Genomic DNA, 23,577 nt, shown 5'->3' with positions numbered 1-23,577 from the left:
TGGCTAGAGTTGAATAGAATTACATCAGTGAGGCAATGATGACATACTTGTGGATCAGTTTAGCAGCTCCATGTTGGATATTACATGGTTAAGCTTATTGTTAACTTAGATCTTCAAATGATGCTTGATGGTATATTCGCAGCACTTCCGTCATCAATACTGTGCGTGCTAATCATTAAGATACTCGAATATTATGTATACGAGCAGCGCCTGAATGCACCGTAAGGGGCGGGACTTGCGTTTGAACGTACAGCGGGTAAACAGCTGCTGTGGAGGAAGCCTGGTGTTTGTGTTAGCTAGCTAATGACGGGTCTGTCTGAGAGAGTCAGTTTAATTCGGCCAAAATATCATATTATGCACAACATAAGGGATGCTTGATTTCATTACGAAGAACTGCATAGTACCTTGACGTCTTCGCTTTGTAAGTAACCTTAACGTTATGGCGACTATTGATACGACTGTTACTATTAACCAAAGCTAACTAGCATTAGCGTGGTTAGCTTTAGCTGTTAACCTTGCGAGTGCAGCGCCACGACAGCGTTAGCCTAGCAGTTGTGTGTAGCCTCGATCACGTACACGAACACTAAGAGAGAGAACTACACTGTACGTCAAATTATACGGGTTTTCCTCCACTTCTCATAACAGGGCGATCCTTATGACAGTACGATGCCTATCCGAGCACACTGCACAATTTGCTCGGATTTCTTCGATAACTCCAGAGATGTTGCTGCCGTCCACTGCGGACACACTTTCCACTATGAATGGTAACCTGATGCAGAAAATCAGATCTTCAACAACAGACAGTCTAGCGTTTTAAATTGACATTTGAATGGTTCCTTTTCGCCTTTCTTCTCAGTCTTCTCCAGTGGTTTCAGACAGCCCCCACCAAAACCTGTCCACAGTGCAGAAAACAGGTACAGTGACCTGGACCTCAGACACCACCAAACGGCTCCTGGCCCGGATTGAACCAATTTTCCAACGTCAACTTGTGTATTTTTGTGCTTTGTTTGTAGGTCAGCACCAGGCACATTATCAGCAAGCTGTACTTTGACATAAGTGAAGAGGAGGAGGGCTTAAAGGACCCGGAAAGCTTGCAGGTACCAAACTCGGAGCATCTGGTTTTGAGGTTTTTATAGAGAAATTGTTTGAGAAAAGCAGAGTCAATCTTGAAAGTCTATATTCAAATATTCAGATGGATGCTACTGACGGTCCTTGTCATTACCTCATCAGGATTTGATTTAAAGTGTCATATTTTTTGTTCTCGTTGTGTGTTTCTCGCTTAGAATGAGCTTGATCGGGTGAAGGCACTTTTAAGCTCTAAAGGTAAGAAAACCTCACGATGGTGAGATACGCCAGCACTTCATCATTTAAACTGGGCAGCACTAGTTCATCATCTGTCTGATCAATTTGTAGAGCGAGACTGGCGGGACAAACAGAAGGTGGTGGACGGTTTGAAGGACACGGTGGACAGGCAGAGGAAAGACCTGGACTGTGTGCGGAAAGACGTTATGGAAAAGGAGATGCTCTGTTCTGCCCTCAGAGTAAGCTGCCTGTTCTTTGTTGTTCAGACCAAATTTTCTGTACTGACTCATATCTGAGACTGTCTCTGTAATGTCTTTGTGTGTGTGTTTTCATTTGACCTCTCATAGAAACAGATGACATACCTGGAGACACAACAGAATGAAGCCCAGGCTGCCAAGGAGGAGGCCCGCAGACTCAGGACCAAAATGAAAACGTTTGAAAGGTAACTGCATGTAACTACCCTCATATTTTGGCATTTCTAGGTAGAGACAGGCTATTAAGCACAATACTGACTATTCAGCAAGTGTAAAAAATGTTTTTGATGGTCTTGAGTACCTCAGTAATGATAGCATGTGTATATTTAAGAGCTAGAACAGTCATAAGAGTTCAACAAATAAACAATTTAAGGTTATATGACAACAATAATCATATGACACTCAGAATTATTAATATATAGTCCTGTATTATAATAATGATTGATCAAAAGATCTGCCGTGCTCTGCAATGTACTAATACTGCTGGTTTGGCCCCAGCCTGGACGTGTTGTTGCAGGGCCAGAGACAAGAGGTGGAGTCCATGATCACAGATATGGGTATCAGCCAGGCGGCAGTGGAGCAGCTCTCCATCTACTGCATCTCGCTCAAAAAGTAAGGAGCCCCAAGAGCTGATGATCGCGAAGTGACAGATCATCGTTTAGAGCTTCAGTCCGAATGAATGCAACTTTCTTGTCATCATTCACTGTGCATTTATATCCTCCCTTCATTTTTTTAGAGAGTATGATAATCTAAAAGGAAGCCTGAAGTCTTCAAATGACATGTGTGAGAAGCTGAAGAGAGAAGTGCTCACGTCGAACAACAAGGTAACCATATGTTAATAAGTCACCGCACCCAGACGTATCAATTCACAAATGTGGCATCTCTAAATCACAGTTTGTGTCATTTTAGTTGCACAAAGCCTCACTGGAGGTGAGTCAGACCAAAGAGGACATGAAGTCTCTGCAGAATGATCTGGCCAATGCCGACAGAGAGATTTCTGTAAGGCAAATCCACCAAATATGCTTTTACTTTAAATATCTGAGGAATGCGTGATGGTGATTCCTGCATGCATGTCTGTCCACAGAGTCTGAAGAAGAAAGTGGAGTTTCTTCAGAGGACTCTGAGCACCCCGACACGGACGAACGAAGCCCTCAGCCGGCTCGTCTTTGAAAGGTGCGTGGCCCACATGCTTTGATTTCATGGAAGGATAAACTCTGCAATTTACTTACGAGGTTTCTCTGCCCATCGTGTAGCCCGGCCCCGATGGAGCTGAAACAGCCTCACCTCCACCAGCCTGCAGGTAACGAGGACATTGACCTCAACATGACATATGACATCACTACTCCAGATGATGTGGCCAAGAGACCAACACAGATCCCATCCAAGAAGATGCGGCTCGACCCTCTGGCGTAGGTTTAATGTGGCTCATTGTTGGAGTGTGTGTTCATCTCAAATGTTCTCTTTAAGCATTGCTTTTGTACACTAAAGAATGAAGTAGAAATACCTTTAAATGTTATCTGAAATATTTTATTTTTCAGGTCATCTTTGTCCAAACACGAGAAAATTTCGTTTCTAAGCAAGGTAGGTTTGTGAATGTCACTCAGCAAGGTCCATTTTTTCAAATAAGGTGAAATGTCCCTCAAGATGTTGTATTCCCTCAGGCTCGAGATGAGGATGGGTCCATGGATCCTTTTCTGAGGAACTCCCTCCTCTTCAGAAAGAAGACGATGGGGAGCATGTTGGACCCTCAGAGGAAGCCTGGAACCGTATGTACAACACCACCATCTCAGATCTTTTAACATTTCATTTGTCATTGTAGTGGTTTGATGACAGAAAGTCTTTGTTTCAGGTGAGAACTGGTTACGATGGTTTAGGAGGACGTGCTAAATTCATCCAACCTGTATCCTTTTTTCAGTCATGTGGAATGTTCGTGTCAGACAGGTGTTTCTTGCTGTTGTGTTTTAACCTTGTTCCACTGCTCCCAGTAGGGCAAAATGAATGAAGCTAAGTAAAAAATCATGTAGTTGATATTCACTTTGGACATTTTTGGGTGTCAAGAGTATAATCATTGAAAAAGTGAAAAAAAAAAGATTTATGTCAAAAAATGATCATGGCAGAACAAAACCTCAATCATCCTTCATTCCTTAACCATGCACTCCACTCCAGTCTCCTTTATCAGAGATTCGCCCGTTGATGAAAGCTAAAAGGAAAAAGGTCACCAGACCTCCACCCAAGACTGCGACTTGCCTGACTCTGGACAGCTTCCTCGAGTAAATGCTGACCTCTACTTCCCTGTATGTGGAGTCAAAGGTCAGGGTGCAGTGTGTGTGTGTGTGTGTGTGTGTGTGTGTGTGTGTGTGTGTGTGTGTGTGTGTGTGTGTGTGTGTCTGAAGTTGCATGTGTGTGCTGCTGTGGCACAGAGAACCAGCCTGGCAGCAGTTCTGCCACTCGTCACCAAACCAGACTGTGATTGAACTTTATTTAAACACAGTAACTGATCTTCCTCTTGACAACAGTTGCTGAGCTTTTGGTGACATCAGCAAACCTGCTGTAAATTTTTTTTTTTTTGAGTGATGACCTCATATTATATGTGGAGACTCTGTCTTGACCAGCGTTCTTCTTCCTCTTCTTCTTGTTATGCGAGTGTGTGTGTGTTTGTGTGTGTGTGTGTGTGTGTGCACGTGTGTGAGAGAGTGAGAGACGAACCAACGTATTTACTCTGTATTATGTCGTTATAAACGCTGCTGCATCTGTTCTCTACGATCTGAAAAATAACCAGTTATTTTTCACTCTTACTTCTCATCTGTCTCCTTAAACACCTACATGTAGATAAACTGCAGGTATTTTACTTTTCATGGTCTTGTCAGATGTAAACCAACTCAAATAATAAACAATATATTTTTTTTATTAAGGTTTGTGTGGGGTCTACAAACAATTCCCTCTTGGCTGTGCTTTTATTCACAAACATTTCACTGAGGTGTGCTCTCCTGCAGAGGGCAGTACAAACAGTGATTTCTCACATGAGGACATGAGTCTCACAGCCTCCTGAAGTGAGAAGGAAAATGCGCTGCACGTGGAAACTGCTGAATCCATTAGTATTGAAAAGGCTGCGCCTGTACAAAAGGAAATCGTCAAGAAGAACATCTTTTAAAACCTTCAGTAAAACCTGAGTTATATATTGTGATCAAGTAACAAAAAGCATGCTGCGAATCATATACTGGCAAAGGCCTGTCACCTTTAGGAGTTACCTCATGTCAAATGACTTAGAGTGTTTGCAGATATGAGACCTTGTTGCGATAGAGGACCTCTGCCACTGCACAAAATCTACCGTACAACTGACGATGTGACGCTTTCTGTCGAGGTTCCCATGCATGAGCGTAACAGTAGCATGTCTGATTTTTGTATGTTGCCTCACAGACTGGCCTTTGAGGAGACTGCTTGGTATTTTGAAAAACAATATGGAGAAATGCCAATCATTGTTTTCCACTGTGGAGTAAAAGTACAGGTAGAACATAAATATCCTGTTCACAATCACGTATGTCCTGTTAGCACTCGCGAATTTGCAGCTTCCACAGTGAAAAGCAGCTTGTACCATAATAATCACATACATACTGTTAGTTGAATAAAATGCTCTGATGCCTTTGTGATTTGGATATTCAATGATTCTGCTGTGAATGATTATAGTAAAGTGATGAATTATGCCTTAGCGGGGGATTTTATCAGAAATAGTAACGGGACGTGGTGGTGCATTTTAAAGCTGCTTCCTTCCAGTGCAATCGGAAGATAGTCACAATACCCCATACAAACAATATTTCAAAACAGTCATGTACACATAAAACACTTAATCCATGCAGTGCTTTTGGAGCCGGTAAACCACACCGCTTCAATGACCCCACGGGATTTCAAAATATCTCTACATCTTCCTGAAGGGCAAAGGTCGCCATTTAAGCTTTATTTTATTTTTTTTTCCTAAACAGCATTTCCCAGGGAAAGTTAAAACTAACAATACCATCGTGTTCAAGTTGCTTGTATGTGTGGATGGTGTTACAAAAAAAAGAAAAACAGTCCATCGAGGAGAGCTCAACATCCTTCCAGTTCTCAGCTGTCCATAATGAGAGTGAGCCTTTCTGTTGCCTTTTGTGCCTCTTTCCAGGTTTGGTAGATCTGAGTTTTCTAAACTGTGAAAAGAAACAACATCCAGTATCGTCTTTGCTGCTGAGTCAGTCCATGTGAAAGGGAGAAAAAAACAATTGAGCCAAAACTAAAGGAACTGCTGATTTTTATTTAATTTTTTTTATTTCTTTCTCTTTTTTTTTTTTTTGCGCTGATCATCATCCATCTCAGCGTGGGCTCGTGACATAAGGTGATGAAGACGTGGACCCAGTTTGATTCGTTTCACTGTGATCTGTCCGGCTCGATCTTGGACTCTCCGTTCTGTTTGTCGTTGGACTTCTGGGACAGGTGCGTGGACACGGTGGCTGCCTGCACCACGGCTTTGAAGCTGCGCTTTCTCTTCTGGACGTTCTGCTCCGGATGGAAGATGATGACGTACACCTTGGGGATGTAGAGCATGCCCAGGGACACGGTGGCGCTCAAGCTCATAGACACTGTTAGGGTGGTGGTCTGGATGAACATCTGTAACAGAGACACAGCAGGTCAGAAAGATCTCCCCCAAACACACACACAAAGTATTGAGCAAATTATTGATTCATTTCTGGTAATTTCTCAGAATTCTGGGAGCATCCATCAGTGTCCAGTGGTCAATAATTGATATCATCTTGCACAGGTTCAATGAAATACTCTACAGTATGTGTCGTCTCATAGCTTGTCACAATTCGGTCTTTACAATTTTCGTCTCAAAGCACAGTAGGCAGTGTTTTTCCCCTGATGAATGATTGATGACCTGGTATATGCAGTCAGGAAAGAAGGCTCTATTTATGGGCTTTGACCACATCTACTCCTCACTGTTCTTCCTCTTATTGAAAACCCAACAGTAACAATGAGAGGTGACTTCTCCTGAGATCTGGCTCCAATAAATTATGAACTCATTATTCAACCAAACAGCAGAGGTCATAAATAAATCAAGCCATATGTGCCATAAATAAGATATATTTGTCCCATAAATAAATGATAAATTGTACACTATCCTCAGCAGCAGGGCGTTCTGGTATCTCACAGGCTGATGTCCATACAGTATAGTTTCTTTTATCATCTCGTGCTTTTTATCGCTTCCTTTTAGTGACCTCTGCATTTCTAAATAGAGCTGTGGTGATTTATGAGCGCAAAGTGGATTGTATTCATGCACTTGACCTGAGGCGAGCAGAGAGACCGGCTCAGGAACAGTGCATGGCTCTTCCATATGTAAACAGAGACATCAAGCAGGTAAATAACCTCCTCCTACACGTGGTCTCACACGTGATGGGAGGATAACAGCCGCTATTTCGATGAGCCAGACAAAAGTTAGCTTCTATATTTAGCTCTTTTTCTAAGTAATGATTAATTGAACGGGATGGCTGAATTGGTCGATGAGGGGTCCCTACCATTCCTCAGCTCGTCTGACCTCCTTTCTTTCCCTCCCTCCCTCCCTTTTCTTAATTCACTTCATTTCCATTCGGAAGAGGTGAAAAGACTTTGAAAGCACCGCAGGCTTTAATTGTTTCAGCCTGACTGATTCATAATACAGCTCTCTATTAGTCAAAGTGTATCTCTATTTTTCAAATATTCCCCCAACAGTCTCGTACTTTGTGACGGCAGAAGTAGCCCACAAGCTAAATTAAACTCTCAGTACAGTGGAGGCAAGATGTCCTGTGAGTACAGCAAGAAGCAAATATGAGATGACAGGCAGCAAACTCAGATTTCACGTTCAACATCTGAGGGGCTCATGTACTCTCTTACTATTATGTGTGTGTGATTGTGTATTGCATAATTTTGATTCACTAGATTACCTAAAATACTCCCATTAATATGTAGGTACATGTACAGTAAAGTGCCTCATAGATGACTGTAACAAAATGAAATTATTAATATTAATTTGATATTTAGTTGTACAACAGTCTATTAATTGATCAGCTGATTGATTTTACAGTAAAGCAAATAATTGTTTCATGAGAAATTGCACAATAAATGCAGAGATTAACAAAACACTTTCTTATTCAACTGTAGATGACAGAATTCATTTCTGCCATCCTTGTAGGACATACATGGTAACACTGCCAACACACACACACACATTTTGGATGCATTAATCTGTTAGCAGCATTTTAATGCTTTAACTGGTTAAGTAGGAGCTAGTTTTAACAAGTATATATACCGATGGGTAGTTCAGTCTGTAAAAAGCAACATGATATTAAAGTACTCAAGTAAAGTAAAGCACCTTGGATTCCAAAAGTGTGCAGTAATGCCCATCAAAAGCTCATATTTCCCACCTTCTCTGTAGACTGCGCTGTGCCGAAGAAGATGGGCACGAAGGCCAGCCAGACGATGCAGGTTGTGTACATGGTGAATCCAATGGGTTTGGCCTCATTGAAAGTCTCAGGAACTCCTCTGCTCTTGATGGCGTACACAGTGCAGGTGATCATCAGTACGATACTGTAGCTCAGACACAAAATGAGGGACAGGTCGGACATGTCACACTTGAGGACTCCACGGGCGAACTCTGGGTTTGGGGGCTTCTGCTCCTCGTAGTCAATGATGGTGTGAGGGGGCATCACACCAAACCAGATGAACACCCCAAGTAACTGCAGAGAGAGGAGTGTTAGAGTGCTGCAAAGGACTGAGGTGATATGTGTGTGAAAGAAACGTCATATGTATACCTGTACTGAGATGAGTATGAAGGTGATAATCAGCTGAGAGGTGGGACTGATGAATTTCGGGGGTGTGACTGACTTCTTTCCCTGTTCAAAGATGCGGTAGATGCGGTTGGTCTTGGTGAGCATTGCAGAGTAGCTGATGCACATGCCGAGTCCCAGCAGCAGCCTGCGGAAGGCGCACACGGCAGTGCTTGGCTCAGCTATCATGAGGAAGGTGATGAAGTAGATGAGGAAGATGCCCGTCAACAAAACGTAGCTGAGCTCTCTGCCAGAGGCCCGAACGATGGGTGTGTCATTGAAGCGGATGAAGGTGACGATGACTCCAGTGGTGGCCAAGATGCCCAGGATGGCCAGGAATACGGGGATGATGGCCCAGGGAGAGCTCCACTCCAGCTTGATAATGGGCGTGGGCCGGCAACCTGTGCGGTTTTTCAGGGGCCTCATGTCGAAGGGGCACATGTCACAGGAGAACTCATCCAGCAGGTACTGGTAGCCATCGCAGAGCTCACAGTGCCAGCAGCAGGGAACGCCCTTCACCATCTTCTTCCTCTCTCCGGGTTCACAGGGGAAACTGCACACCGACTCAGGTATCTTACGGTCACCACCTGACCACTGCATCTCCTCCGACTAGGGTTGATGTACAGATGCACAAACATTGTTTAACTATGCTTGAAATATAGTAAGACTTTGCAAAAGGCTAAAACTGCTACCATTAAACTGGGCAAACACTGTTCAGATTAAGCCAGATTTAGCCAAATTGGTCATCCCCGACTAATTTTAGAATTGGGCCAAATTTCTGCCAGATCATGCCAGGTTGTCATTTCATGTGCAGTTTTAGGGGGGTCACAACACTTGACTAATTGCCTAAACGACCAATGATCTGGCTCTCGGAGAATCAGTGGGGTTACTTGCAAGTCAGAAATTTCGGTTGGCTGTCCTGCAGTTTGAGTTCCCACAAGGCTGCGGTCAAAAGATTAATTATAAACTACAAATTCTGCATCTTCCACCCATCTGCATCTCTACTTTCAATTCATAGCAGGATCACACAATGTAATGCTGCCTTTCTCTCTTTTTGTCCACATTGTTGAGGCTGCAGCCACCTTGTTTGAATAAACTTTATTGGAATTGTCGATGAATAAATCAACAGAGGCTCAATGTTTACATTGAGTGCGAGCACCATGTCATGGCTGCTCAGATTACCCATACATTGTTCACTGTGCAGATGAATAAAAATGCACAGTGTTTGCCCAGCTATAGAGGAACCACAGCGTCAGCTGAGAAGATCAGTGTCATTGTCTCATCTGTATTCTACCTTTGTAGCTACAGCCACTAGCTCAACAGCTTAGTTTAACATAAACACTGGAAACAAGAAAACCAGTAGCCTGGCTCTTGCAAATTCCAGGAAGTTACTGCACCTGGCCAGGAAATAGTCCAGCACATATCCACAACATGCCATTTTTACAATTTGATTTTTCTGCGGATTAAACAAACATGATACAGGAGAGCTTTAGAGGTGCTAGAAGGCAAATTTTGTTACCATTGGACAGGCTAACTGTTTTCACCAGTTTCCAGTCTTTTTTCTAAGCTAAGCTAACTGGCTGCTGTCTCTAGCTACATAGGTGGCTTACAGACATGAGAGTGGTATCAGTGTTATCAATATTCTCAAAATGTTGAGCTAGAAGTGGACGTGGTGAAATTGCCATGTTGTACCTCAAATGGACTGAAAAACAGATATTTACATTGAGTCGGAGATGGTTTGTCCACTGGCCAATAACCTTGTAGCCGGGGTTGCTGACATTAGACAGTTGGTACTGGAAGATATCATAACGACCAGGAGCATCTCCGTTCTCATTGAACATCACTCCAGTTCCTGCGCTGCCTGTTTGATGGAGACAGAATTTTAATGACCTATATATTCAACAAAGCAAAGAAGTCAGTCAGAATTCAAGGTCTCTAACCTGGAGACATGTACCCCCATCTTTAGAGGTGGAGAAAACACCCACATGTTGTTGAATACAGCTTGTGTTTGCTTTCTTCAGTCTTGTGCAACCATGTGAAAGCTGAGTGCAGGATGCTCTTTAGTGAAGGCTCTCCTCCACGAGCGCAGTCTTTCAGTGCACTCTGCTCTGTTGCCCTAACGAGATTGAATGTTCCTCTTAGGTCCCTGCAGGCGCTCATTCAGAAAATCTCCATACAAGCCAAGGTCATCCAGCAAGAGGAGAGCAGTAAATAGATGCTTTCATAGAACACTTTTTTTTCTTTTTTCCAAACTGTGACTTTTTCATGAAAGATGAGCATGAAAAGCGGGAGCGTTGTGTATGGGGAAGGGCAAGGAGGCAGCCCGAGGGAGGGGATGTGCTTTGAAGAAATGTGCTGTGGTCTGCAGCAAGGTACATTAGCAGAAACATCTCAAGGCTTCCAACTTCAAGCTGAATTCCCTTCTGCTGTTTTCTTTTTTAAACTGTCTTCTTTTCAAACCTTCTGCAGTGATGGAGAGCAGCAGTGTCAAAGCAGCTGTTTTGCCGGCATAAAACTCCCAACACTAATGGTTTCAGGTCCAGTTTGACCAAAGAAGTGAAACTTTTTTGAATCTAAATCATTGCACACTGCATAAGAAAGGAGAAAAAAATGATTGAAAGCCAAAAGCTCACCGTTGAAGTTGACGGAGCGAATGTATTGGAGGAGCATCCGTCCTTCCACAGGGTCCATCTTTTCACAGACACCCATGGAGCCAGGACACAGGTCCAGGTGCATGCTGTGTAAGGCATGGGCCATGGCGTACACTGCATCGATCACAAACTGTACCTTGCCCTCCTGTTCGTACTGAGACTCTCGACTGATTCTTTCTTCACCTGGTTGGAAGCAAATATGTGGAAAAACTGCTCACAAACACAGAACTGCGATGAATATAAATTTCAGCTTCAAGATTTTCCCTGTGTGTTAAACTGTAGCCTGCATACCTGTACATTTTCTTCTACCAAGTTCATACTTTATTCCAGGGCGGGTTAGTTTGCACTTGAAGTCGTCCTCCCAGAATTCTGCAAACCAGATGTTTCTTCTGTTGTTTTCCAGAGATCTTGAAGTGAAGTACTGGTCGAACCCTGAATCGTTTCACAAACCAGACCAGAATTTAATTTCATGAAAATGTCACGCATGCTTTGAAAGCGCTGCACTCAGATTGATATCAGCATATCAATAATCTTACTGTGTGAAAATCAACCCAAAAATCTAATTCTTTGCAAAATGAAATATGGCTATGACTCAATTTAACCAATTTTAAGTGACAGGACAGTAATATCGCCAGCCTTATCAAACATCATTAATTTCCTTTATTTGTTGGATTGGTATTAGACTCATCTATCAACGTCATGTGTCACAGACTGAGTAGATATTGCTATTGCATCCAGTTGGTTCGAGTTAAATGTAATATATTGATGTAATAAATGTGCCCTACCATCGATAGAGGCTCTTTTGGGCAGGATGGTGACAGCACCCTCAGCCACATCCTCCTGGTCTTGAATGGGGGAGTTCTTGGCCCCCCAACTGTCCGAGCCAACAAACAAGAAATGGCCCGTCAGGTTGGCCTTTTTGGCAGCCTGCAGCACACGTCTGAAAGAGGACAGATTATACTTCGTCACAAGTTTCCTACTTTACTCCTCTGCCAGTGGCCACATGTGATCGTCATGGAGGAGGCTTGACAATTAAATATAAAACATTTTTCTTGCACGTTTTATCTTCTGGCTGATTTATTTTATAACATGACTCACTTGATGTCATCCTCATTGGCAAAGATGATGACCCCTCGAGCATTAGAGGTCTCCATCAGCCTCTTGATGAGCTTATCAAATTCCCCTGGTCTGGGCTCTCTGGGAATCTTTATGGACTGTGCAATACACAGCCCCCCTGTGTCAGAGATATTGCAAACATGTTAGCATTGATGTGCATCTCTGTTTTCTCCCCTCACTGCACAGTCAAATAGTTATGTATATAACAATAATCTGTATCTGAAACCTTAAAAAGTCTTTTTTACAAAAAGGAGGATATAGCATATTGTAACATTACCCAAACTTAGATATGCATGTTCCCCTTCAGGATAAATGGTGATACATTCTGACCAGCCTAATTAACAAATGTTAGTGCATTAACAGGCAAAACCAAGATGGTAAACATGGTAAATATTGTACTTGCTTAATATCAGCATTGTCATTGTGAGCATGTTAGCCTGCAGAAGTCAGCATTTAGCTTAAAGAACCCCTGTGCCCAAGTACAACCTCACTAAGCTGCTGCCATGACTGGATGAAGAGCATCAAACACAGGCCAGTATTTAAACTAGGAAATGTTTTTAAATAACTGATTTCTGTCAACCAGGTAAAATAAATTATTGCACTGTACCATGTCATTTTGGTAGTAATTTGATCTGAAATGAAATTTTGACCTGATCATGGTGCTCGATGAAAAGTAAGGAGTTAATCAAAGTTGGTACAGTTCACTCTGAGGGAAACATCAATCCACTAAATTACATTTCAACCGAATGTCAGCTTGATGGTGGCACTAAAGGATATGTCAGGGGATCACCAAAGTAACTGAGATACATCCTCTGGAGACCATGAATATTGGTACAAAATTTCCTGACAATCCATCTGATACGCGTAGATGTTGAGATATTTCAGTCTGGATCAAAGTGGTAGACCAGACACACTGCTGATGTGGCTAAAAACAACACGCTGGAACTGTCCAACGGCAGTTATGATGTGCTGTACGTGTATGAGTTTTGATAAAATGAAATCTGAACTCTAGTAACATCGTTTGAGCTTTCCAACCCATATGGAGTGGTGACTTCTGTTTGCCCTGTTACTTCTGCTGTATTAAAGGATTTTTGTTTCCTATTAGTCTTTTAATGAGTGAGAACCGCACAGCTTGATAAATGAGTAATCCCTTTCGGTCACAGCAGTGACTTCACATTCACGCAGACAGACACTCAACCTGCTTCTCTGGATATCTGGAGGAAGGCATCAACGCCGCTCTCTCCGTAGTTGCCCTCAGAGGCCAGCGTGGAGACGTAGTTCCAGCCCATGGCTTTAACTATGTCCACCATGGCCTGGGCCTGGTACGAGTCAGGAGGCACCACACGGGAGAAGAACTCGTAGCGGCTGTTGTCGCTTAGCTCTGGGGCAGTGGAGGCGTAGCTGATCTGGGGGATCTGAGGCACAAGGATAGGTCAGCGGTTACGAAAGGGTCAGCAGCTGTGATTATTAGGCCAACATGTGAGACCAAAGGTAAAAATGAATGACTGGAAGAGGCAAGTGAACCATGTCAGAGGATGATGCACCACTTACTCACAGACAAAACCTTAACAGGGTCTAAATGGAGGCCTTTCACATTAACACTGGTGCATTAAAATCCCAAAATTGGACTATCATAGAGAGAATCCGTCTCTTGAACAGCCTGTGTTCCCAGTAATTCTCAGAACAGAGGCAACTTCAGAGTGCGATCTGCTCAGAGCTGTTCTGTGCTGAGGACATCACGTCACAGTGAAATACAGATGGTGGGAAACACAGCTGTAAAAGCATTTGTTTGGAAAAAAATGGATGAGAAGATTAATTTACTGGTGCGCTACTTCTTTAATGACACAGTTTATGTCGACAGTCTCAACCCTGACCCTGCTAATGCCGGTTCCCCACCGTGGCTTAGCGCTGGGGCCTCTGGAGGGGACGAGGAGAGAAAGGTAGACACAAGGGGTAGTGAAGGGAGAAGGAGAGAGGAACGAGAGAACCATTTCACAGATTATCTGGAAGGATTATAGGGGTTTTAGTCAAATTACGTTAAGCACAGAGGGAGAGACAGAGATCAAGAGACTAGAAAAAGGCTAGTATTTCTCAGCTGTAAGCCATACAATATATTTAATTCTGATGGCCACATGTAGCTTCAATTTGCTGCCGTGTGTCAAACCCGTCAAGATCTGAATTAACTGGTCGGCCTCAGCATTACAGAGCACATCCTCAACTGGAGGTGAACTTCCTCCAAAAAAAAGCCTTTATTTTCATGGTGCATTTATTCTTATGATAGTCAAGTTTGGTGTATTAGAGGATGATCAGATGTTCAGAAAAAATGAGGCCTGAAAGGAAATTGAATAGACAGGTTTCATGTTTTTCTTAAATACTGGTTTCAACAACACCAGACTTCAGGTGTTGAGGTTGGACAAAATTCATTTCACCTGTGCAGTCTGCAGCTACTCTGGTTCAGATTATGGATAGTGCATTGAAATATTGGATGATACTAAACACATTGTGTTAGTATAAATAGGCCTTCAACTAATAATTATTTTGTCATTTTAATATACATGATTTTTTTTTGATTAATTGTCTAGTTTTTTGGCTCTTTTGTAAAAAGGAAAACATAGTGAAAACTGTCCATTGCAGTTACCAAAGTGATGTATTCACTTTAGAGTGATGTAAAATAGACAAAAGCAGCAAATCTTTAAAGTTAAAATGCTTGAACAAAGTCAGTTCACAGTCTGTTGACCGACTAATTGATTAATCAGCGACACATTTCAGCCCTCTGTAGTAATTTCTTAAAGGTTTGAGTGAATCTGCTCTTGGATTTACTGTATATCGTTTTTCAGCTGAGCTGTTGAGTAGAAAACAAAACTGACATGATACACACTTCAGAAATTGCAGTAGAATAGTGACTATATAAAATGACTTACACCTAAAGTTTTCACTTATTGCAAAAATTAGCCAGCGTGATAACAGTACACGTGGTGGAAACATCTCCTGGTCCGGCTGAGAGCAGATGTTCAGTGTATAGTGAACATCAGTCTAGAATCATCTGCAGTCCGGAGAGAGCAGCACTTATGGACAGTACGATGAAACACACCATTTAGCTAAATCTACTCCACACCGTCCAGGCTACAAGTTGCTGTTATCCTAGAACCAATGTCATCCCTCTGCCCTGATGCTCTATTTTCAGCCCAGGGTCCTGAGCTGCTGAGAGGGGCTTAGTGGAGGTTGGGATCTATAATTCTGTAGTTAACATCTGCCCCGTATGCAAGCTGCCCCTCCTTGGCTCCCAACTCAGCATCCTCACTATAAAGAAAGCTGCAACAAGTAGAATCCAGGAAAGCAGAAATTTGATTTTTATGTAAAACTTACAGGCCAATTTGACTCCTGTTTATTTTTAGACATTTGTAGATTTCCTGCAGACCATGTCAGTAAGTGGATGAGAACGTGGCAATGATGGGGGATTTACACAGATTCAGTGTCCCACCGCTGCTATGAGCAGTGTAATCAATTATCAAAGGTCAATCATCCGTTAAAAAAAAAACCTGCACGGTGATCACATAACACGGATTAGCCTGCAGAGGCCACCCAGGACAATGGATTCGAAATCCTGTCAAGTGTATCAACCATCAATGCAGGAACTCATTCAAATTATGCATCAATTTCAATGACCTGTTTCAAAATCACATCAGGTTAAATATGTGCTGAATATGTGTCTGTACAGCGGCAATGATGTGATATGTGCAATATATCACACTGCTTGTACGTACATCGCAAGCCATAGCTGCTGAATTATGTTTTAGCCCATGAGTGCCCAAACTAAGTGAATACCTCCAAGATGATGACTGTGACAAAATCAATTTTATTGCTCTTGCTTTAGTAATTACAGTGATGTAGGTTACTGTCGTCTGTCGGACGTAGACACGAACCACAATGACATGCGACATTGCTCTGCAGCAAATTATATTGTGTGCACCAGGACGTCTTCTAGATCAGCACTGAGCTCATTTAACAGTGCAAACACGAACAAGTGAGTTCAATGCAATAGAGGATTAAAGTTCAGCTATTTTGAGCCATAAGTTTACCTGTTTTTCTGTGTCCAGACACCTGGGGAGCACAGCTGGTCACTGATATCACTAACAGAGCTTCACAACTAAACATAGAAAATGTTAGGGACCTATTCCTGATAGCTGCACAATTTTTAGCACAGTCTCAGCTGACTTGAAAGTCATTGACTAACTCTCTATCTGTTCTGACTTAAATTTGAAGTATCCTGAATCAGTTTTTATTTTGATAGTATGAAAGAGGAGAGAGACAGGAAGCACTGGACGAGAGAGGAGGTGACGACATTGCTGGTTCCTGGCTGTAATCACACCAGTAATGTTGCCGTTATGTGGTACACGTCTTAGCCACTCAACCAAGCAGGTACCCAATAATTCAAAGGAAAAACACAAGGGAAATGAGAAAAAGCATAATTTGGTGCAACTTTTTAAAATCTTCCTATCCATTTAGTCACCTTGGGACCTTGCAGAAAAAGATCTCAGTGTGGGATAATGGCTTTCACCCAGATTCACCTCATCAGCTTGCTTGCTGAATGAGGGGCTGCCCCAAATGGCTTTGCCCTTTTCTTTAATGGAGGTAGGAAGTGAAAGAAAACTCACCGCAAACAGTCTGAGCACATTGGCCACCATGATGGACACCGAGCTCCCAGACGCCCCGATCACCCCGACCACCCTCTCCGGTTTGGGAATGATAGGAGGCTCTCCATTTGAGCAGCGCACGTCTGAGTTGTCCTTCTGGATGAGGGCCTGGACAAAGGTGAGCGACTGCTCCAGAGCATAGGTGTCTCTGGAGCAGGTGTCCAGGATACGGGCCCCTAGAGTGATGTTGGGCAGCAGGTCCGGGTCACTGTTGATCTGGTCCAAGGCGTACAGCATGGCTTCCAATCGATGGATCCCCTTTTCCCTCTTGACATCCCCACAGGGCACCCCGGCAGGTCCCCGAGAGTGCACAGGGAACAGCCCGCCTAAGGTGATGTCGCCCTCGATTTTTATGGACTGGGGCTGAGTGCCCTGCTGGGCCCTCGAGCCCGGGCTGAGACCCACCAGCAGCACCCACATCAGCTGAAGCCATGTTTGGTATCTCGAAGGTGTACCGGGCCAGAAGCACTGATGGGGTGAGTGGGCCTCTGTTGTCATGATGATGACCAGCAGAGGTACTGACAGCACCAGGCCACTCCCTCTACCTTTGACACCTGAGGGCAGTCAGAGAGGCGGCTTTAAGGTCCGATACATCACATCATAATGACAGTATGTTTACCTGCTTGAATCTTTATGACTCCAATATTCCACTTAAGCTTACCTTCAGTTTTAAAGCTGGTTAAATTGGTTATTTTTTCACAGTATTCAACCTCATCACTTTATTTTTTATTTTTTATTTTTTTTTGTCCGTCACAGTGAAGCCATGTGACTGTAAAATGTTTAAATACAATTTTAAATGGCTACAACATGAAATGCAAAATTCGATTTTTGACAATTTTATTCCTTCTAAAAATTGCAAAAGTTTCCATAGTCTTTCAGTTCTTTGGGCTTTTTGAATATCGCGTGTGTGCACAACATGACATTGTGACTGTAGACCTGCCAATGGATGTTTGTTGTTGAAGAGGTAAATGCTAAAATTAGGCAGACAATAAAATATATACATGCAGAGAGCCCATCAGAAGATTTTTAAATGTTTTTGACAAATTTTCTGACTTCAAATATTCTGACATGAAGCTTCAGTCAGTTGTTGGCGCATTTGATCCAAACGGAGAAACTATAAGAAAAGACAAAACAGAAGCTATATGCGTGTCTGCACCGTAAGAAAGCTGGAGCTGAGAAGATTTTAGTCAGCGTGCAGGATGATACAGAGTGAATATTGGAGGCTTTTATCACAGAGAGCTGAGAGCCGATGATGGAAAACACTATAAATTTTGCAAAACAGAAAACATCAACTGAAGCTTCACAGCATTTCATGCTCTAAAAGTTGGGAGCAGGTTAATTTTATCTGCATGACGATCTTTGACAAAACCCACAGTGAGCAATAGATCCCACAGACTGTAAAACAAATCAATTATTAAGAGTGTAAATATGTTCGTTTCCAGGCAGAATTTGGACAATAGACAATATTTAGTGTGGGATCACTTAATTTTGTTGAAGTCTTAGTATTAAATCTAAAAGTCTAATAGGAATTAATGAATTAAGCGTAAAACTAAACAGTTTTCATGCTTATAAATTTACTTTCTTTCCAACTACAATACACATTTAAATTTATAGTTAAACCCATATGTGTCGCACTAATCCTTTCTGTTTTTCTTAACAGCCCTTGTGAATTTGGGCTTTACAGAAACTTAACAGAACATTACAGAAAATTATCAAAATCAATGAGCATCACATGAACCTGCAGAAATCGAAGATGCAGAAATTGCATGACATGCAGACACTCCTCTCTCTTGAAAATACAATTACAGGCAATCTGCAAGTCGAGAAAAATGTCTTCATGCAGAGGCACTTCCTACCTGCCCATTCTTCATTGACCGGTCTTGATTTTATCCATCACATGAGCTCTTCCAAACAGGCCTCCATCCATGGTCCGAAATGTGATTGTATATCTAGAGGCAAGGCTCTCCTCTCCTCACCAAACGTAAATCCTCTATCATCTCAGTGCACGCTCGAAAACGACCAGATCACACTGAAAACAATGGTCTAAAAAAGAAGTACTTCTGATTTATAAAGACAAAATGAAAACACTGTCTTTTGAGGCTCCAGGGTTTGGTATCATGGCAGAATCAGGGAAAAGTGGAGGAAAAGCACAACATTACAGTGGTGAGATTCTACAAATCACTGCCAAATCCCTTAAAAGCTCTCTCTCTCCCTCTCTCTCTCTCTCTCTCTCTCTCTCTCTCTCTCTCTCTCTCCCTCTCTCTCTCTCTCTCTCTCTGTCTCCAGGCACTCCCCCTCACTCCCTCCCCCCTCTCTCTCTCCCGCGCCCTCTCTCTCTCTCTCAGTTGAACCCTCTTCTTACGCGTTCTCTCAGTGCACTAATGGCCACAGATTGGGATTATCATGCAGGCGTCTATGAAGAAAGCATGAGGTGGACCAGCCCATTTCTTTTTTTCATACAGCTGGACCAAATGCAGAACCCTCCTCCCCCCAGTATGATGGAACTCTGTCACTTTGAGAGATTAGTTGAGCAGCAATTTGATTCATACTCTCTGACACACATGCTAACATGCCACACACACACACACACACACACACACACACACACACGCACTCCTCACACACCTGTCAACACAGGCATAATGGTGGAGAATATTGGCAGAAAAAAGGTTTCTACACCACAGAATGCAGCTGGATTAGATTTATTATTGATCCGGAGTCAATGCTCTGGGAAAAGCAGCCACCGGATCAGTATGCAGCTCTTCATCTGTCAATTAGATGCTTGACCATAGTATCACTACTACCGCCTACTGCACCACTATAGACATCTCAGAGAGTGCATCAGGTATTGAGACTTCCATCATGTGGTGTTTCAAAAATAAAGCACACAACACAAATGATTTGTCTTCCCTTCACATGACACATTTCTTTTAATTTCAAGTTAATACAGAGAGTGTTAGCAGATTTTAAGCCTGCCCAGAGAACCCGAGACAGCAGAGGTTTGAGGTTTACTAGTGACTGTTGTGAGAGTGACAGTGTTTGACCTGTGTAAAACATGGCACTTCTTGTTAAACACTACCCTAAAAAGACAGACTTCTCCAAGCCATCCTCCACTTTGGTGTACTCCAGGTGAGATTTGAAGTACCGGCTTTCGTATCGTGGGCTGCTGCGGACATATTCCAGGTAGTCAGGAGTTCCAGGGCAGATGACATTGTCTGCCAGTAGGACGCTGCCTTTCCTGAGGAGGCCACAGACCTGAATAAAAAGCAAAGAGGGTGTCAGACCTGAAAAATCAACAGTTTGATCAGTGGAAAATGAGCATAAGAACCTTGCCTCCATCAGTTTTGCGTCAGGAAGGTACCGATCCTTCCAGTGATCCAGGAAAACCAAATCAAACGTTTTCACCCCAAACTGCTCCTTGATTTTAGGGATCCAGTCACCAGATGCTCCTTCAACTAACTGGACCTAGAAAGAAGACACATATTATCTTCTGATCTGAGCACTCTGTGTGAATCATTGTTTTTCAGTTTGTGCGGAGACATCAGGCTTTACCTTTTCCTCTAATCCTGCCCACGCAATGACTTGACGAGCAATTGCAGCAAAGTCTGGGTTAAATTCAAGAGTGATGAGTTTGGCGTTAGGGGGAAGCAGGCTGGCGATCCGCACCGTGGAGTAGCCACAGTAGGTTCCCAGCTCCAGCACAGAGGCTGGGTTTACCTCAGACACCACTGAGTCAAGAATGCAGCCTTTGGCAAAAAAAAAAAAAAAAAAAGATACCAAAACATTCAGCTGGGTCAAATAAGGAAATGACTTTACACATTAAAGCACAAAGTCATAATGTCAAGTACCTTTCTCATCCCCCACATTCATGGCCCACTCCTTGTGTCTGCAGAACTGATCGATGGCTTTGACCACGCTGCAAGGGTCTCCTCTAGTGGCGTTCTTCTGTACTGCACTCAAGAGCCGCTGAAGGGAGAAGAAGACGGTACCACTTTACAAGTGGGCAACCAAGTCATTAACTCTTCATTCATTAATGCTTTATGTTTCTTTTCTGTTCAACAGTCTTGCAACATTAGTGTTTTATTGCAGGATGAATGTCTGAAAATCTGGCTGTGTTTCTGATTATATGGTCTAAGTACACGCTCTGCTGATGAGCCACTTGACTTTTTGATGAGGTTGTTTTTCTTGTGTGTTCTTTTAAATCAGTATAATGTTTCACTTCAGCCAGCATCTGACTAGCCTGGCTTAGTATTAGGAATCATATTTCTCTGTGGAAATGGACATAAAAAAAGTGCTAGCAGTTTTGTGGATTCCAGTAATGAAATGGGATCATAATATTGAACTATTGAATATGAATGTGTTGTTGCACTGAAAAGGCTAAAAGTTACTTATCCTCTCTACACATGTACACATCTCAATATACTTGCAAGTCTGAATACAGATTTGGAGATTTTTTTTCCCACTTTTAAAAATCTAATTACACACATTTGCAAATTCCTTTCACACATTCCACACAGATCTGATTAAACACACAGACTGAGATACAGCTACAAAACTCTCCACTTCCATCTGTAAATAGTTTTGCTATGGCCACATACAGCAGCCTCACTTGTACTTTATGTTTAGGGCTAAATAGCAAATGTTAGCATGCTACCACTCTAGGTGGTGAACGTGGTAAACAATGCACCTGCTGAACATCAGCTTGTTAGCAATGTGCATATTCAGCATGTTAGCATGCTAAGATTAGCGCGCAGCTTAAGGCACCACTGTGCCTGAATATAGCCTCACACGGCTGTCGACTCTAAGTGGTGTTTAGGTGTAAGTCATTTGTGTTAGAGCATTTATAAACATAGAAGTACACACACGTACTTCAGCAGTATTGATATTTAACCCACTGTGTGTGTGTGTGTGTGTGTGTGTGTGTGTGTGTGTGTGTGTGTGTGTGTGGCCTCCTCTCTGTTAACCTAAATCTCATCACCACTCACTGTCATCCAGTCAGTCTATATCACACCAATGTGGTCATTAGTGTGTTGGTGCTGCTGCTCTTGTAAGAATTGAATACTATATATTCAAGGCACACCTGAGGACGTGTGGACTGGGTCAGTGTGTCCAGCATCCGCTCCACAATGACATCATGCCAAAAGAGGGCCAATCCTCCATGATACTGGACAGCAGCAGGGATCACCCATCGGTACAGAGCATACAGAAGAGCCGCTCCACCAGCACAACTATAAAGAAGAGTCACCCACATCCTGCAACCAAGACGGAGAGCGTGAACATCAATTCAGCACAGTTATATGATGGTGCATTATGGGACAGGGCCGTGATAAATGAACCACAGGCACACAGTGCAATAACAACACATCTGCATGAGATAAAGGAAAGCTCTCATATCTCTCCCCACTCTACCTCTCCCTTTGTGTCGGGCTAATGAGATGTGTTTACTATGCAGCGTACAATATTGTTACTGCTCCTGTTTTCATTATCAGCTGCTGCTGCCAGGTCCAAGCCATACACCCACACACACCTTGATGTGATGATACTATATGACTGCAGGATATCATTTCATATCAGCTGCAATAAGCTCTGGTAAACACACCACACAGTGCTTTCTGTGCAGCTTCTCCACTCTCAGAAGGAATTAGTCTCTTGAGCACAGATGAACTGGGGAGAACAGAGCAAAAAGGAGGAGAAAAGCACAGCCAGAACCCTAAACAAGGGCTCCTTCTGTGAGAAAGCGGTGGAAGGCATTGCCAGAAACAGCATTACCTTGCACTCATAATGCAACTGTGAAAGACCAGTGGTGGTTGAAGTAATTCCTTTTGATTTGGAGTTTGAGTTGCATGGCAACTGGCTGAGGGTTAAGAGCTGTGTCACGCAAGGCAGAGCGCTAGGACTTTAACCTTTACGTTGGCTTCATCCAAACACACACCAAACCAAGAGATTCAGAAGCTGAAATGCAGAAATGTTTAGGCATGGCTTGATAAACACATACTTATATATTTTAGATAGAGGCAATATGCAAAAGTTCCATGTTATTCACATCATCTAACTGAATTCAATCTCAACGCAAATCAGACCAGCAAAAGTTTTCAAATAAAAGAACAGGAAGGAGATTAAGAATATAAAGGTTAGCAAAATATTTTAAACTTGTTCATTATGAAGATATTATTTGTTACGAAAATGGCTTAACCGAGGGGCATCACTTCAACAACACACCCCTCAGTCCAAATAAGGGATTAAAACCGGACTGAGCCACGGTCCCCCTTGAGCAGCGCAGGAGCACACCTCATGCATTCTTAAATAGAATGATGTCTCATTAAAATCGAACGGAAAATAAGACTTACATGTGTGGGCAGGCGGCGCTCCCTGTCCTCTTCTCACCTCCTCTCGCTGCTCGAGGGAAATCTGAGAGTTTTCTAACCGTCGGACATATGCCTGCTCAGGAGACTAACTCCTCCCTCCTCTTCCATTGATCCCCTCTCTGCTGAATGTAAGCATGCAAGGAATGCACAAGGCACCAGATCTCTACGGTCAACACAGCTCAGGCACACACACTCACTCAGGGACTGCAGAAAAGGAGGGGGGTAATTCCTGTTTGGCATTTAATGATTTTTTTAAGGTTAACTGTAAGAAGCAGTAGTGGTAGTATCTCATTTCCATTTTGATTACATTTTCACCCTTTTCTCCAAAAGGACCTAAAATGAGCTTACTGTCAGAGCTGATAACACAG

At 42.9% G+C, this 23,577-nt stretch overlaps 3 protein-coding genes across 5 annotated transcripts; 1 reads left to right on the top strand and 2 right to left on the bottom strand.

The window, feature by feature from the left end:
• Positions 1-258: 258 nt before the first annotated feature.
• On the top strand, positions 259-6,347 carry traip (TRAF-interacting protein). 2 transcript variants are annotated; one of them, XM_076752402.1, is made up of 17 exons: positions 281-421; positions 646-764; positions 857-914; positions 1,014-1,097; positions 1,284-1,323; positions 1,414-1,541; positions 1,650-1,744; positions 2,055-2,168; positions 2,293-2,380; positions 2,466-2,555; positions 2,641-2,729; positions 2,810-2,965; positions 3,095-3,137; positions 3,218-3,322; positions 3,406-3,456; positions 3,723-3,866; positions 5,901-6,347. In XM_076752402.1, the coding sequence occupies exons 2-16, from the start codon at positions 667-669 to the stop codon at positions 3,828-3,830; spliced, it is 1,347 nt and encodes a 448-aa protein (XP_076608517.1). In that variant the 5' UTR covers positions 281-421; positions 646-666; the 3' UTR covers positions 3,831-3,866; positions 5,901-6,347. The 2 variants fall into 2 exon arrangements, with proteins under 2 accessions (XP_076608509.1, XP_076608517.1); XM_076752394.1 differs by lacking the exon at positions 5,901-6,347 and having other exon boundaries at positions 259-421; positions 3,723-3,852.
• grm6b (glutamate receptor, metabotropic 6b) lies at positions 4,270-19,020 on the bottom strand. The gene is made up of 11 exons (XM_076752356.1): positions 18,701-19,020; positions 16,806-17,398; positions 13,349-13,565; positions 12,133-12,268; positions 11,820-11,974; positions 11,326-11,466; positions 11,017-11,217; positions 10,105-10,244; positions 8,369-8,992; positions 7,982-8,293; positions 4,270-6,191 (listed from the first exon to the last, which is right to left on the bottom strand). The coding sequence occupies exons 2-11, from the start codon at positions 17,340-17,342 to the stop codon at positions 5,952-5,954; spliced, it is 2,703 nt and encodes a 900-aa protein (XP_076608471.1). The 5' UTR covers positions 17,343-17,398; positions 18,701-19,020; the 3' UTR covers positions 4,270-5,951.
• Positions 19,021-19,530: 510 nt separating this feature from the next.
• comtb (catechol-O-methyltransferase b) lies at positions 19,531-23,399 on the bottom strand. Of its 2 annotated transcripts, XM_076752423.1 has the most exons (6): positions 23,192-23,399; positions 21,925-22,096; positions 20,693-20,810; positions 20,397-20,590; positions 20,178-20,309; positions 19,531-20,099 (listed from the first exon to the last, which is right to left on the bottom strand). In XM_076752423.1, coding segments are annotated over exons 1-6 (798 nt in total). In that variant the 5' UTR covers positions 23,194-23,399; the 3' UTR covers positions 19,531-19,919. The 2 variants fall into 2 exon arrangements, with proteins under 2 accessions (XP_076608538.1, XP_076608530.1); XM_076752415.1 differs by having other exon boundaries at positions 19,531-20,309; positions 23,192-23,338.
• Between the last annotated feature and the right edge of the window lie 178 nt (positions 23,400-23,577).

Source organism: Chaetodon auriga, chromosome 2, assembly GCF_051107435.1.
Source record: "Chaetodon auriga isolate fChaAug3 chromosome 2, fChaAug3.hap1, whole genome shotgun sequence".
Lineage (NCBI taxonomy): Eukaryota > Metazoa > Chordata > Actinopteri > Chaetodontiformes > Chaetodontidae > Chaetodon > Chaetodon auriga.
This window is presented reverse-complemented; position numbering and strand designations above follow the sequence as displayed.